This window comes from Styela clava, chromosome 10 (genome assembly GCF_964204865.1).
Source record: "Styela clava chromosome 10, kaStyClav1.hap1.2, whole genome shotgun sequence".
Lineage (NCBI taxonomy): Eukaryota > Metazoa > Chordata > Ascidiacea > Stolidobranchia > Styelidae > Styela > Styela clava.
The window spans coordinates 14,868,327-14,883,610 of NC_135259.1; the positions used below are offsets into that span (position 1 = coordinate 14,868,327).

General features: G+C 36.4%; 4 protein-coding genes across 4 annotated transcripts; 1 reads left to right on the forward strand and 3 right to left on the reverse strand.

Annotated features, from left to right (window-relative positions):
• The first annotated feature begins 8,640 nt into the window (after positions 1 to 8,640).
• Positions 8,641 to 10,360, forward strand: LOC120337912 (protein BUD31 homolog). Its single transcript, XM_039405818.2, has 3 exons — positions 8,641 to 8,939; positions 9,335 to 9,501; positions 10,001 to 10,360. Exons 1-3 carry the CDS (start codon positions 8,723 to 8,725, stop codon positions 10,049 to 10,051), a joined length of 435 nt encoding a protein of 144 aa, XP_039261752.1. The 5' UTR covers positions 8,641 to 8,722; the 3' UTR covers positions 10,052 to 10,360.
• On the reverse strand, positions 10,329 to 12,193 carry LOC120337913 (uncharacterized). The gene is made up of 2 exons (XM_039405819.2): positions 12,091 to 12,193; positions 10,329 to 11,474 (listed from the first exon to the last, which is right to left on the reverse strand). The coding sequence occupies exons 1-2, from the start codon at positions 12,091 to 12,093 to the stop codon at positions 10,938 to 10,940; spliced, it is 540 nt and encodes a 179-aa protein (XP_039261753.2). The 5' UTR covers positions 12,094 to 12,193; the 3' UTR covers positions 10,329 to 10,937.
• Positions 12,176 to 13,397, reverse strand: LOC120337909 (uncharacterized). The gene has a single exon (XM_039405816.2). It carries the CDS (start codon positions 13,395 to 13,397, stop codon positions 12,729 to 12,731), a length of 669 nt encoding a protein of 222 aa, XP_039261750.2. The 3' UTR covers positions 12,176 to 12,728.
• Positions 13,398 to 13,409: 12 nt separating this feature from the next.
• On the reverse strand, positions 13,410 to 15,193 carry LOC120337911 (uncharacterized). The gene has a single exon (XM_039405817.2). The coding sequence runs from the start codon at positions 15,121 to 15,123 to the stop codon at positions 14,473 to 14,475; it is 651 nt and encodes a 216-aa protein (XP_039261751.2). The 5' UTR covers positions 15,124 to 15,193; the 3' UTR covers positions 13,410 to 14,472.
• Between the last annotated feature and the right edge of the window lie 91 nt (positions 15,194 to 15,284).

Sequence of the window (15,284 nt, forward strand, 5' to 3'; positions counted from 1 at the left end):
AAACATCGATTTTGTCGGAATCATGCTAGCGCTCATTAAACCCATAAGGCAGCTTTCTTGTATATTCTTCCGTCTACCGCGCTCCAACATTCGTGAGATTGCAACATCGAGCTTACTTGAATAATGATCTTCCCTTAAAATATAGTAAAAGTGGCCAAGAATTATAAACGTACACAACAGAAAGGGAAGGATCACAAATACGTTTAACCCCTTCTGCGTTTGCTATACTTTTGGTAGCTTTATGTTTAATCTGTTTAATTAAATAGAAAGCAATTAAGCGCCAGATATGATATTGTAAAAGGGATAGATGATTCAGATTTTTCTACAGTGTTTGGAATCAATGAATGGATTACTTTTAAATTATAATTTTATTACGCAATAGTGGAATAAATTCACAAATTCCGTCAACTTTTCAAATAATATTGCTATATTAGTACCAATTAAAGTTCTCCCTAAGCCCAATTTCGGAATGCCATATTATTGACAAAAAATTAAGTTACGATTCGGAAAAAATTATTGAAAATAACTAATGTTTATTCATCTTCTTTGGATGGTACCTGAAAATATAAAAACAAGTGTTAGTTGACGAAATGGTAGTCCATACAGAAAAAAAATCAGGAAATGGGGTACACTAAAATATAATCCAGAAAACGGAAATGTAGTAAATAAAAAGTGTCGTACAGTTGTTTGCACGTCACTGTATGTAAAAAATGTCTTGCATTTGATTGCACGGCAGTAGGGTGTATGTGAATATGATAAAAACCAAGTCGGATATGATAGATGTGTAACGTAGCGGGGTTTTCAGAGGATGGCGTTCGACGGTGATATACTGTGTAGAAAAGACCGTTTACTCCCTCGCTAAACGACAGCTTAATTGACTTTTGAATACTGGCAAATACTCGACTATTCTGTTGCCCCAGTCCACAGGTTCACACGATCAACAGTCAAAAAATATTCACGGTGCACTTTTGTATTCAACGCCAACCCAGCCATCAAGGTCAGAGAACAGAAAAGAACAGTCTGCCCGATGCAACAGACAAGACTTAAAAAGAACAAATAATCAAAAACACGTGGCAACACAACACATGCGCAACGCATAAGCACCACACAGTGAAATGAACGTAAGACTACGTATTACGTTACAGATGTCTTGCATTTTACTGCACGACATCAGTGTTAGAACATGGTTTTGTCGCTAGGACAATAAACCATGCAACATAAAAGCTATGCACAAGTGTAAAAATACAGCCCATAAGTAGATTGGAAGAGAAAGAGTTTCAATGCCCAGACAAGATGTCTGGAACCGTTACATCATTCATTCTCCTACTGCGTCCCTAACACTGTGAAAAGTAAATTATCAAACCCAGCTTGAAGTCACAAGAGAGGACAACAGTGCGAGTGATAATTACTCTTCACCCTTATAACTATCTATCCAGCCGTCCCAACCACCGAACTCAACATCCCAGCGAAAGGAATTTTTGACCCTAGTTTGACGAAATCTATTTTATCGCCGACCTGATCTAAAATTACAATGATCGAAGGGTCCCCATATATATTCTAGCTTTTTTAACCCAATCTGTATTTATCATGCGCGCGGGCGATTTCACTCCGCTACATTGAGTGAATCCTGGCTAAATGGTGCAAGCACCAGAGGTTCAAGCTATCCAGTTTGAAGCGCGGGCGTCAGCTCCCCTGCAATCATAAACACGAACCCAAATATTGCAACTTATGAGTTTGTTTATGACTGCCGTACTATACTTTTTATATATAAACTGAAAGCTGACCGGCCTAAAAACCTTAAGTTGCTTGAGACCTAGAGGCAACATCCAAGAAGAATAGCAGACAACTTTGCATGGACGCATAGTGGACATAATCGTAATAATAAGTTAAATTTCATTTTGAAAACGTCGTTTTCTAGTGGTTTGTTAGCCAAATTTCACAATACAATTAAGTGCGTCACAATGCTTAATTCATCAACTACTTTTTGCCTTAGTCCAACTACCTTACCAGAAGCTTAGTGCTACTTGGCTTGGCAATATTGAATCGAAATTCAACGTACAGAAATCCGGTTCAATATTAAACCCAGACTTCGCCTCTTTGAGCGCAGTAGTGGCCAATAGTATTCAAATAAATCCGAATGTCGGAAATATTCGAACAAATGATTCAAAATAAATGATTTGAAACTTTTTCAAACAATTTTTAGAGAAATTTAACAGTTATTGCCATTTATTGCACCCGAGAAGATCTATTGTACCTTCCGAGGTCTTTCGTCTGCTTCGTCTCACAATTTGTGAGACCCTGTACTATATGGCCTAATATGCAAAGGGGAAAAGCTCAAGTCTCATTCAAATATGTGCTCCATGTGACCGATTTAATTTAGGAGACTTTGAAGCTTAATCCCCAGAATAAAGAATAAAACCTAGCGCCCTATCTAACTAACAATACATAATTCAGTGCAGTGTTAAGCCTAAGCGAAACCCTTCTTTAATTTGGTCGGTCAAAGGAGCAAATTTTGTTTAACTTCAAAGATCGCATTGCTAATTATGATAACAGAAAGGTTTCGGCATTGGTAAAAAAAAACATGGTTAGTTTGCCCTATTTTATATATTATTCGTATCAAATCGACCACGTATTAAATATTGCTGTGGATCGATAAATGAGAATGATACCAAAAAAAGTTCAATCAGCAATTTATGCTGATAAATTTATATATATATATATATATATCATGTACACGCCCATGAATAGTAAATCATCATTAAAAATTATTCAATTCTTTTCACCCGCCGGACTGAGTTGTTCTTCGGTAGACAATCCTAATAAGAGCCATCTAAACACCTAGGTTAGATTCGTCTGTCGAACCCTATCTAGTCATTCCTTGCTGACTAATTAATAAATCGACAGACGAAATTGGTAGTACCACACAAGTGAAGAATCCTCTAGCGAAGCGAAGAATTCTATCTTCCATATTCGCGCCCTTTGCTTTTCTCCCGATGGCTCGGATTCTACATCAAGTGTTCGTACAACGAACATGAACAACACGTTCAGCTGGCCTGGAATATAAAAAAATAGAACACTGAGTTCTTCTGCTCAAGGTAAAAATTCAAGGCAATCGAACAGTTTTTTTCAGTTCATGACCCCTTCTTTCGGCACTCATGGGTTGCAGTGGTATTTATAGTACTAGTTTGATTAGCAGATTTTCAAATCCCATCATGTGCAAACAAGAACACAGCGTGAAATAACTTTAACAAGCAATGACACTAAAATGAATGAGGAGGTTTCTAGTAAAGTGAAAAGTAAAAGCAGTTTTGCGCCTAGCATTGTACGCCCCCCTCCCCATCTGTTCTGTGCTCAATCTTGGTTAAGAACCGCTGACCTATAAGTACCAAATTAATAAGCATTTTATCCAACGTTTTAGAAACTTTATTGCATTGAATGATTAGTCAAAGAAGTTAGATATTTATTGTTGTATCTCACCTTAGTTGGTTGATGTCGTGGACGGTCTTCTCAAGCACTCGATGATTGGGATATTTTCTCAAACCTATAAATGGCAATAGAATGATAATTTGTGCGTTTTTATTTCAATGCAATGCATTTGTAAAAAAATAAAATCTTTCCACGCTCTTGGTATTTTTCTAATCAAATTCTGCTACTCCTGTGGTAGGTGTACCTGTTTGGGATTAGCTATAAGTTTATTCCGATTTACCTAATTTTAATTTTATTACGAGTCCGGGGGCTGTCTGTGTTGCCCTCTGTCCATAAGTTTCAGTCCCTATACGTAACTTGATGTAAACCAGAAGAACAATATAAAATAGTTACCTCGACGTTGGTACGTACACTTCTGAATCTGGAGCGCCGTTTTTTTTTATCACCAAACAATATCTGCATAAGCAGCAATCAGTAGGCTAAAACGACAACCAAATACAGTTTTAATAAATACCTTTCCAAGTCGATGACGTATTTAATATCTTCGGGTGGAATGAACATGCGGCAGAGGAATTGCAAATCAGTTTTCAGGTTGCCGTACAAACTGTGGATCTTTCTCGGCTCCTGTGAAACATTGAGAGCTTAGTTATACTGCAGTTATTGATAATATAAGTTCAGTTGGCCAGAGATGAAAAAGATGAGAACACTGAGTGTGATATTTGGGAATTCATACTTGTTTTTCAGGGTAAAAATATAAGCGAAAAAGTGTCGGTGAAAGAAACACAAAACGACAAGCGAAATTATAAGTTCAGTTGACCTCAGATAAAAACAAATAGGAAAACTAAATATGAAATTCGGAATTTTATATTTGCTTTTAAGCGTAAAATTATATTCTAACAACTGCTCTGCCCTGCCTAGCAAGATTCGAAAACGAATGAGCAAGGGCAGTTATGAACCCCAACGACTCGTCAACGTGTTTGGAATCTTCGGAACATTCAGTCAGTCAGTCCATGATGACGTAAAGATGCACGACATGATTTGCAAATCAGTTTTCAAAATCGCCGTACTAAACTGTAGATATTTTTCGTTTTCTATATAACATTTAACAATTTTGTTATTACCGAGTTTTTATTAATCGTTTAACAATCAACTACTTTGATTGTAGCGCCGAAGATGCCATTAAATTTTTGATACTCCTGAAGTGTGTGAACTAAGATGGCGAAAATAGGAACGTAGTATGTGTACCGGGTTAGGGTTCGCCCATTATTTTATTCCAATTTTCCTTATTTCAGTTCTAATACGAGTTCGGGGATTAGCCAATTGATTCGTGTAGTATTAGTAGCTACTATTATGACCTAGCCCTATCCTGGTACACACACTACGTTCCAGTGTCCGCCATCCTGGCACTCTTACTTCAGGAGGCAGGAACCGAGAAATTCCCATTGAAAATGTATTTCCGAATCCTGTTGATAACAGTGAAACCAAGAATAAGCCCCATACCAGGGCGCTAACCACAGATCCTGCTGGTACATTCCACTTCCAATTTGTTGGACAAAGTGGTATTCCCGAAGTATGGGTACCATATTAGGATAAGGCCATTTTTATTGCAATTTTCCTCATTTTCTTTCTATTGCGAGCACGGGGCGGAGGCTGTCTGTGATAAACAAGGGAAAATTCCCCGTTGCACATAAGCTGCAGTCCCTTTACATATATTGATGTAAAATGGCCGAACAAAATTAGGTACTTTCATATTGGTACACACACTTGATGCTCATGAAGCGCCGACGAAACAATCACCGCCCGCGAAATTCCATCTTTCGAGTTTAGACTGTTGCAACTGGGTTGTATCTCTAGAGCGTAGCACGATGAGCGTACAGAAGGATAAACTAAACTAAAAAGTACCCATCTGAAAGTTCTTTGGCTGTTGCGAATAAGACGATTGCATTTTCAATAGTCAATCTCTTTAATACCCACGGGTTTGCAGCATGGTATTTATGCATATACTACGGTATGTATCAACTGAAACAATAAAATATATACACTGATAAATAAGCGTCATCATCATCAAAAAGGTGACAGAAACCAGAAAAAAAATATTCAAAACATTGATTTTCCTATACCCCTCTTAAAATTTCAAACACCCCCCTAATTTTTAGGCGTGACACCATACTTAAATTCTTAATGTAAAAAAGTGTAGGCCTATTCGAATATTCCGAAATTGGCTCATATGCCGTATGCTCATATGAAGATGATCAGTAAAATACAAAACACGTTTTTATAAGTTACAATTAGTTTTATCACTAATAACAAAATATCTATCATCCCCTAAATTTCGAAACGCCCTCTAAAATATAATATAAAATGTCGAAAAATAGAACTTATACCGGTAACTAGTCTACATTGTCAGTTGAAAAAAAACGCGTGCGCTCAAAACTCAACTATGAAAGGCTCATGTGTACGAGGTTTTATCACTCTGAAGACTGCTCTTCTTTCATAACTTTTGATTATATTCAATACTAACCTATTACAAATACACCATTGCCTTGGAAATGCCACATGAACAACTTACAAACGCATTTTTGAACAACCTCACTACACACGAACGGCAAGTTGACTAACACGGTTCATGTCGAAGCAGCGTTGATTACAGATGATTACTATCCCGCGTTTTGTAGAATCCTCGTCTCCACCTATCAACGCCCGATCCAGATTTTTCTGATGACTTTTACCACGCGCCTTTTTTTTTACAATTTTCGGTTCTACCAATCAACGCTTGTGCCTGGTTTCCTTGGTGGCTATTACCACGCCCTTTTTCTAGAATCTTCGGTTTTACCAATCAACACTCGTTTCTACTTATTCTGATGAATTTTACACCGCGCGTTTTTTTTAATCTTGGGTTTTACCAATCAACGCTTTGACCTACTTACTCTGATATTTACTATCCGCGCATTTACTAGAACAGTGGTTATCAAACGACGGGGTGTGAAGCTAATTAATAATAAAAATATTTGTTGGATTTGATCTTGCCCGCCCCCTATTTTGGCGCTCCATAAGTGTATGTACCAATATGGAGGTAACTAATTTTGTTCGCCTACTTTACATCAAGTTGTGTAACGGGACTGAAAAATATATTTACTTGACTAACAGAGGCAGTCCCCGAACTCGTAATAGAACTAAAATCTGAATAAAATGTTGGCTCAACCCTAACCTGGTACACATACTGCGGGAGTACCCACATTTCTTTATTTTGGATATTTACATTCCATCCACGTATTTTTATCGTTTTCGTTGAATAAACCACACTTTCGTCTTTTTATATATATATATATGGTATTTGTAACTTATTGTTACTAACTTAACTAGTTATTTTTGAGTTAGGACGCGAGACTTGAACAATTCCTAAAAAGGGGGCGCGGCTCAGAAAGTTTGAGAATCACTGTTCTAGATTGTCCGTTCTTATCCTACAGCGCGGAACAGAGGGGAACAGCGCGGAAAAGGACAAACAGCGACAGTAAGTTTCAAATCTTGCATCCCAGAGTAGGCCTAGATAAAAAGTTGGGCTATCGTCTGTGTCATTTTTTATTACTTTGTAGTGTTTAAATACAATGGTAGTGACATAGCAAGATGCTATGTTGAATGTCCGATCTACTACTATGATCGTTTGGTCGGATGTCTGAATGGATATATATATATAGATTGCAAATCCACCAATTGATATCCTGTATACAAAATTACACTTGGCGGTTTTTCAGGGGTCAGTATAACTTCTTTCAGATAAGGATTTGTGTTTATCATATTTAGAACATCCAGAACGTCATCGGCAATATTATATTTTGTACTCTTAGAGTTTTTCTGTTTCGAACTTGTTTGAAGTCGCTTGGCGAAGATGTCGGACCATTTAACACCATTTTTCGGAAAATTTTTCTGGTTGTCCGTTGCATCGAAACCTTTGTCGATTGTTTGTGTGACATGTTCCGGGGTGCGAAAATACTCTCTACCAGGAATATAAGCGTAGTGAGACGGTGTTAATGGCCATATTCTTCATCAGTGTTTTTGACGCACCCACTTTCGTAGCTAGAATATGTCAAACTAAAATACTCGTCTTTTGAATCCAGGTCATCTTCTCAAGCGTGGATATTACCTGTAAAAAACAAGAACCAAATCATCCCTAACCAAGTTTATGGTCCCCTTAATTTTTTTTAACATTTTTACACGCTATTCAAGGTACTTTCCCATTTTTGCCTGATATGACGGAATTTTCCGTCATTTATTTAATACAGATTCGATGGAACCTGTTTTTTTGCTGTCCCATACTCCGCAATCGTCGACAACAAAATTCCCCGTGTTGGATATTCCTTTCGCATTGTTTACAAAGAATGCATAGGCCTAATTGCTCTTACCACTCAGAGGTATACTTCCGAGGAAATTCTCTGCTGTAACTCGAATATATAATTGCTCGATAGTAAAAAATCGGTCCATTACCCGTTCTCCCGTAGCAATTTCCAACTTATCTTGGATAGACTTAATATGAACCATGGCCGCTATGGCCAAACCATGTCAACTAACTTTTTAATCGCCACAAACAAATGGCGCGAGGCGGGGTATCAGGGCAGCAAATTGAAAATCATGGCGGGTAAAATTGTGCTGCCACAAACTAATGCGTGTAGGCTGTAATGGCAGGACCACTCCTGATGACAACATACTTAGGATAACCTTTTCCTTATGGATATAGTTTCGACTGATTTGAGGTTAGGTTTCGGGTTTAGATAGATATAATTTCACTTGATAAACTAAAAAAATGGTACATGGCTTTGTGAAAATACTGGTGATAGCGCCATAGAATCATGTCAAGAGAAGCCGCGGTTTGTACGTGGCAGGAGCAGCTATGGAGTGGTAATAAATTGCTCCTCTTATTTTGCGCCGTTTCCCTCTGTTCCGCGCTATTTCCCTCTTTTCTGCGCTGTTTTCCTCTCTTCTACACTGTTTCTCTCCGTTTCCTTCTCTTTTGCGCTGTTTCCCTTTCTTCTGCGCTGTTTCGCGCTCTTTGTGGTTTTGCGTTGTATTCAGTAAGTAGTAAGACCCCTACAATACAGCAACAACGTACTTATATTTTAATCAGTTTCGATTTTACAAAAATGACTAGCTTACCGGTTGAAGGCTATTGAGAAATTTTCGACTCCGTCCACTACCGAAGCTCTGCCGTCTCATTGATGCTTTACTTCAATCTATTGCTCTTCCAGTCTTCTGCTGTTCCTAGTGAAGCGCTCCGGTATTTCGTTGATTTGAAGTTTCTGCAATGCCTAAAGTAAGGCGAAGTCGCAAACCACCTCCGGATGGCTGGGAATTGATAGAACCAACTTTGGATGAACTTGATCAAAAGATGAGAGAGGCAGAAACGGATCCTCATGATGGAAAAAGAAAAGTCGAAACTCTATGGCCCATATTCAAACTTCATCACCAAAAGTCAAGATATATTTATGACTTGTTTTATAGAAGAAAAGCAATTAGTCGAGGTAAGTGGTAGCCTAGTTGGTTTCTATTTCCTGGGCAATTATATGATGTGATTGAATTTCATGTTTTTGACTAATTCTTACACATTCAGACATTATCTTATTTTTCAAATGACTTGCATCACAGTCCACACTTGAACGATTGACTAGTTAACTATTTCATACCTGTCTTGGCAGATTCATAACCAGGAAAGGGGCCACGGTTGACTTTATGAACATGCTTTAAATCGGTTCATGAAAACTAACCATCCTTCATGGATAAATACAAAAATCCTGTTTTCAGATTTGTAGTTGCAATTCATTGTCAGTTAATATTTTCTGGCTACCTAGGCTCTGCTCTGTTCAGTATTAATAAAAATTGTGTACATAACCTAACAAACTAATATATTGACTTGCAGAGCTTTATGAATATTGTTTAAAAGAATCAATCGCTGATAAAAATTTGATTGCTAAATGGAAAAAACAAGGATATGAGAATTTATGTTGTCTTCGATGCATTCAAGCAAGAGATACAAACTTCGGAACAAATTGTATTTGCAGAGTTCCAAAATCAAAACTTGAGGCGGTGAGGATTGTTTAATAAGTAAACTCAAATATCAACAAATAAATGAGGTTTCGGTGGAAGGCCATGCCCATGCCTCTGAAATGATAAACCGTTAGCTAGTTTACATATTTATCTCAGGGAAGAGGAAAGACGATAAGATGGCTTAATCATTTGGCGAACCATGGCCTCTCGTCCGGTTACCAGTTATTTGGTTTCAGAAGCATGGACTTGATGGTGGAGGGAGCCGTAACCCGCCAGCGGTTACGTGAACCACCCTAGTGAGGCTGTGCTCTACCATGCGATGAAGCTATTTCATTGGCTTTCTAATCCTTCAAATAAGTATAAAAATCCCTATTTTTGATGAAAAGAAAGTGATTGCATTTGCATTTCAGTGCATTTCAGTTTCACTAAACTTGGCTTAGGCTACTCCACTGAGTGAAATAGTGTTCAAAAAAGCTGAGAAAATCTCGAATAACCCAGGTGGTCGAGGCTCTTCTAACTATGTGTATTCATTTTTCAGGGTAAAGTTGTTGAATGCATTCACTGTGGATGTAGAGGATGTTCTGGATGAAACAAAGCCACAGCGAACAAAAGTTTATATGGACTAATAACCTGCATCAGAGCTTATTGTGATTTTAACAAATTACCAGAAAAGACTGGTGCACAACTCAATGTTAGTGACAATCGAGCCTAAAATGATTCAAGTCACTTGAATCAAGTGAACCATTATGAACAAACTTTTTGATGATGGATTGATTGAGAGTCATTTACAGATTAAGCTTTCAAACTATTCAATCGCTTCTTCTTGCATTGCTGTGATTCTATCGCTTTATAGTGTTTTCAAGAAATCGGTGAAATATAGACATTTTTATTATAAAAATTATGTACAAATAGAAAATGGACTAAAACTGACCAGTTGGTAAGGGCCAAGGGTATAAATAATAAGGACATTGAATGCTAGCCCCAAGGTTAGCTACCTGTGTTAATAGTGATTTTATATTACACACTAAAAATATAACTGGCATCGTTTGAGGTGACTAAGATTTGTCCAAAAGTAGGGCTGGGCATTTCGAATCTAATAGTAAATTATTCGAATCGGTGTAGAGCAAATTTTCGAATTGCCGCCATCTTGTTTTACTCTTTCCGCCAATGGTCGAGGTAAATTTCTCAATTTTTTTTTCATTGAAGCCATATTCTTTCATGACTCTTTTCTGTATTGAGGTATTGATGAAAACGTGTTTTTTTTTATTGTCAGTGATGTATTCTATGTTTTCGGTAATTTATGTGTCTGAAGGACCTAAAATACTAAGAAATTTACATACAATTTCATACCTTCCAAGTATTCGAGATTCGATTCGAAAAAAATATTCGATCCGATTCTGAAATCATCAGGTATTCGAAAATGCCCAGCCCTATCCAAAAGTGCAACTCCAGGTGAAGTACAGACATATTTGGTGCTAGCTCAATTGTAAATCTACGGTTAATTTTTCAGACACTTCCCATGCCGGCATTATTTCTTTAAATTTTTCAAGATCGATTTTTCCACCAACTTTCTGAAGTAAATTTTCAGTGATTTCTTTTATTCTTTGATCACTCAATCCAGGTGTAAAAAGTGTGTGATAATATCGATACATTTCAATTCCACTCAAATATCCCATTTTTTTAACATCAAGAAGTTTGAAAAGTCCTTCCACTTTTTCTTGTGGAGTTCGATGGGAGCTGAGTTCACCAAAAAACAAAACAGTTTCCCTCGGAAACAAGATTTGTGACCTTCCTCCGTATTTTTCGGCAACAAATCGTGCAAGTTTGCAACCAGATAGTTCTGGAATTTTCATGAGATCGTCTACTGGGATGCCGTAAGTCTCATCAGCGGAGGTTGCTTTGTCAAGCTTTGAATATCTCTTCTGTATTTCTTGGATCTCTTGGGGTGAGAACCCAGTTTCTTCCAACAACTTATTCTGCTCTTCTGTTGTGAAATATGACGCCCCCTGACCCTAAATAAGTATTTACATATTGAATTAATGGAGATGGGTGCTCATAACGAGATTAGCTTGGATTTAGGCACTAATAATATTACCTTCAGTTATTATATCGTAGCATTGAAATGTTATGATAATGACTGCATAACACTTTATTAATTTCTATTGATTATACACATTCATGTTATAGGAAAAAATACTGGATGATTGTAATATGGACAAAGAATGCATTTATAGACCAATACATATCTGATATAAGGAAAATTATGATATTGGTATATTCATATGAATTACATTGTACAATGCCCAGCCCTAGTTTTTTGTTAGCTGGGATCTAGCTTAGGGTTGCCATACCGTCCGGGATTTAGGGTTAAATTTTGTGTCCGAGAACAATTTAAATGTTCGGAATCCGGAATTTTACTGCATCTGCAATCGTACTGTGCGCACTGCTAATACAGAACATGTTATTTTGTACCGTGCGCGTATTTTTACTACGAGGTCATGAAAATAGTCATGCACTGTCCGGAATTTTGCTTTTCCAAATATGGTGACCCTAATCTAGCTAATATAGCAACCCAACACGCAGAGTAATGACATGAATCATCCTTTGATCATACTATAATTTCATTACCATTCCAATTGAAATTTCAGATCACACAGCATCGGACATCCTCTTGCTATTATTGTATTTTAGTAATTAAGATATAAAAATACACCTGCGTAAAATAAAACACAAAAATATGAAAGTTTAATCAGCATAATGTTTTCAATGAAGTAATAAACAAAAAGTATATTGCATCAAAGGGATTATCATATGATTGATTGTTGACAAATAATTACTGGTAATACATTTAAACGTGAATGTGGCACTTTTTAACAATAATAGAATTGTAAACGAAGGTAAGTGCTGGCTTGGCCATGATTTATCGAAAACATTCAACTAATTTCTATACTAAGTGCATATTAAAGTATTTTATTATGAAGGATAATTATCAATCTTTGAATAGTAGCATAAAAGAAAGTAATAGAGGGAAACTTATTAATTGAATAAACATGATTAATAAAATAACGAGAATATATATATAATATTCGTTCCCTGATTAACATATTGTCATGCATGGTTCAATAATATGGAGCATATTTTAAGTTTTTTTGGCAAAAAACAGGATGATACATTGCACTTCTTCACACTTTGGCAAGATTTTTGAAACAACAATAACATTGAAAGTTATCAGAGCATGCTTTGGCATTTATGATTGCGCTTGTTATTTAAAAAATGAGACTGTATGGTCCGGGGTGCCGAAGTTCTTTGTTGACAAACAATTTCCCCCAAAGTGTGCTACAGCAATGTACCAGTGTTGTTTTTTGATTATCTTTATCGACCAATGGCCTGTGCTCGTGTGCCCACTTGTAGATACTCCCTTCTACATTTCGAAGTATAATGCTGGAATACGGTAATTTCTCAGTATTATCTGTGAGGAATTCTTCAGGGTCAACAGGCGACCCTTCTTTTTCTTTCATTCGCTTAAGCCTTCGTTGCGTAATTGACACCAAAATTGAAGCCCTGATTCCCACAGCGCAGTACACAAATACATCCAACTCTTTATCCCTTTTCTCTCTCTCTTCAATCTTTTCCTGTATAAGGTCGATGACACAGTCGCATTGCTCTCTATATGGTTTGTTAAAATCCACCCAGTTAGCACACAACAAGTGACTGACGTCGAACTCCGCTCTTTCTCTGATGTCTACGACTAGGATATCCGAATTTGATTCATTGACATTCGAATTCGGCTCAAGTAAAGACTCCTTAGACAAAATATTCTCAAATTCTTGAGTTGTAATTGTCTCAACTTCTGGAAATTGTTTGGATGTCAATGATATTATAGTACGTAAAGATTTGCTCAATTTTTTTAAATCCTCGCGCTCTGTATCACTCATGTTTTATTTAAATCTGAGATACAAAAATATCAATCAACAATAATGGTAGGCAGATAAAAATTGTAACAAATGTTTTTGAAAACTTTTTTACAAGTGAAGACCCATTGATGGTAGTATACTTTAACATACACATGTTAATACAATAAAGTAATAAACTATAATATTCAAGAAAAACCTGTAGAATGCTGAAGCATCAAACGAATGATGAATTAACTTAATCTTTCACACCATATTGCTAATATTGAGATGTTAATTAGTTCTGATCGAAAGGCCACTCAAACATAGGTACCATAATCCAATTTACACCATAATAATGTGTTGGCAATTTTAAGGGATATCTAAATGAGATACCAGTAATGTTGAACCAATTTCAAAATATAGGTCACTCAATAGTCAAGTAACTATAGATCTAAGTCGAAAAAGTACCTGAAAATGAATGCATTCAACAACAAAAATATAACATATAAAATTGTGTATAAAATTTTTAAATATAAACGGTACTCCCGTAGTATGTGTACCAGATTGGGGTTAGGGCATAGTTTTATTCCGATTTTCCTTATTTTAGGTCTATTTTGAGTTTGGGGACTGTCTATGTTATAGCCAAGTGAATATACCCCCTGGCCATAGGTTTCAGTCCCTTTACACAACTTGATGTAAAGTAGGTGAACAAAATTAGTTACCTACATATTGGTACACATACTTCTGGAGCGCCATATAAACAGCTTGAAGAAGTTGCCATATTGTGCAAATGGAATGTCTCATAATATATCAGCGGATTGCTGAACTAACCGATATTAAAAGTGCAATCAATACTGCAAAAATAGCAGATAATATTCTGACTTAGTAACAAAGACTTGCACATTGAGAAATTACTAAAATCACAACATGTAATGCATATTATTTAAGGGAGAGGTTTATAAGTGAAGTAATTTTTATAGCATTATGATAAAATATTAAAACATGCCCATTTAGATGCTTGAATATAAATTGACAATAACATTATAAAGAAGATAAATTTCAAACATATTTTTAAAATACTAAAATTTGCTTATATACTCACATGACATGGGCAGGATCAAAGTGGTTTCTTTGGCTTAAATCGATAAGATTTGTTCAGTAATTTACCAAAGAATGCATTGTATGGATGAACTAAGTCAGCTTTATTTCCATCTTTGTTAAATACTTGCCGTTTTTCATTTGCCCATTGAAATATTCCACCAGTAATATTGTAAAAATTGATGTTTTGTTTTGAAAATTTCTCATATGAAGGACTTTTCGTGATTTGACTAATTAAATCAGACGACCTATATCCAACTGAGCAATAAACATAGACGTCGGTGTTTTGTTTTTCTAAAAGTTTTTCCTCTACTTCGCATAGTTTTTCTTTAGTAGGGAGTTTTTCGTCGATCCATACAGCATTAGATAGACAACTAACTTCAAACTCGTCCACATAACGTACGTCCAAAAGCATAAGATTTGGAGAATTTTCAGTTGGTTGAATTTTATCCATTTTTGAATGTAAATCGGTCGTGGAAACGTGTTTAACTGAAGGATATTTCTTTCGAATCCCCGCCATCACAAGCTTCATAGAAATAGGAGCTTTCTGTCCTGTGTGTGGTGGTTCCGATGACGAACTGGCCATTATGAATTTCGTGACAACAAGAACAAGAGTTATCATGACAGCGAGAAATAAAACGTCAAAATACCCAAAATATAAATCCGACATTCGAAATGACTTGAGTTGTCGGAATTGGCAAGTTGGAAAACATCAAAACAAACTATCGAGCGCCCACTAGCGTGAACGTAACTATCTATTTTCCCTAATTTAATGTGATAATATTCAAAGAAGGGGGGCTTGCTGCGATTTTTGTTGTTACGTAACTTTGT

Coding starts and splice junctions, on each gene's coding strand:
- LOC120337912 (XM_039405818.2), top strand. CDS start 8,723: ATGCCTAAAGTAAGGCGAAGTCGCAAACCACCTCCGGATGGCTGGGAA. Junction 8,940..9,334: donor AAGAAAAGCAATTAGTCGAG/GTAAGTGGTAGC, acceptor ATTGACTTGCAG/AGCTTTATGAATATTGTTTA. Junction 9,502..10,000: donor CAAAATCAAAACTTGAGGCG/GTGAGGATTGTT, acceptor TTCATTTTTCAG/GGTAAAGTTGTTGAATGCAT.
- LOC120337911 (XM_039405817.2), bottom strand. CDS start 15,123: ATGTCGGATTTATATTTTGGGTATTTTGACGTTTTATTTCTCGCTGTC.
- LOC120337909 (XM_039405816.2), bottom strand. CDS start 13,397: ATGAGTGATACAGAGCGCGAGGATTTAAAAAAATTGAGCAAATCTTTA.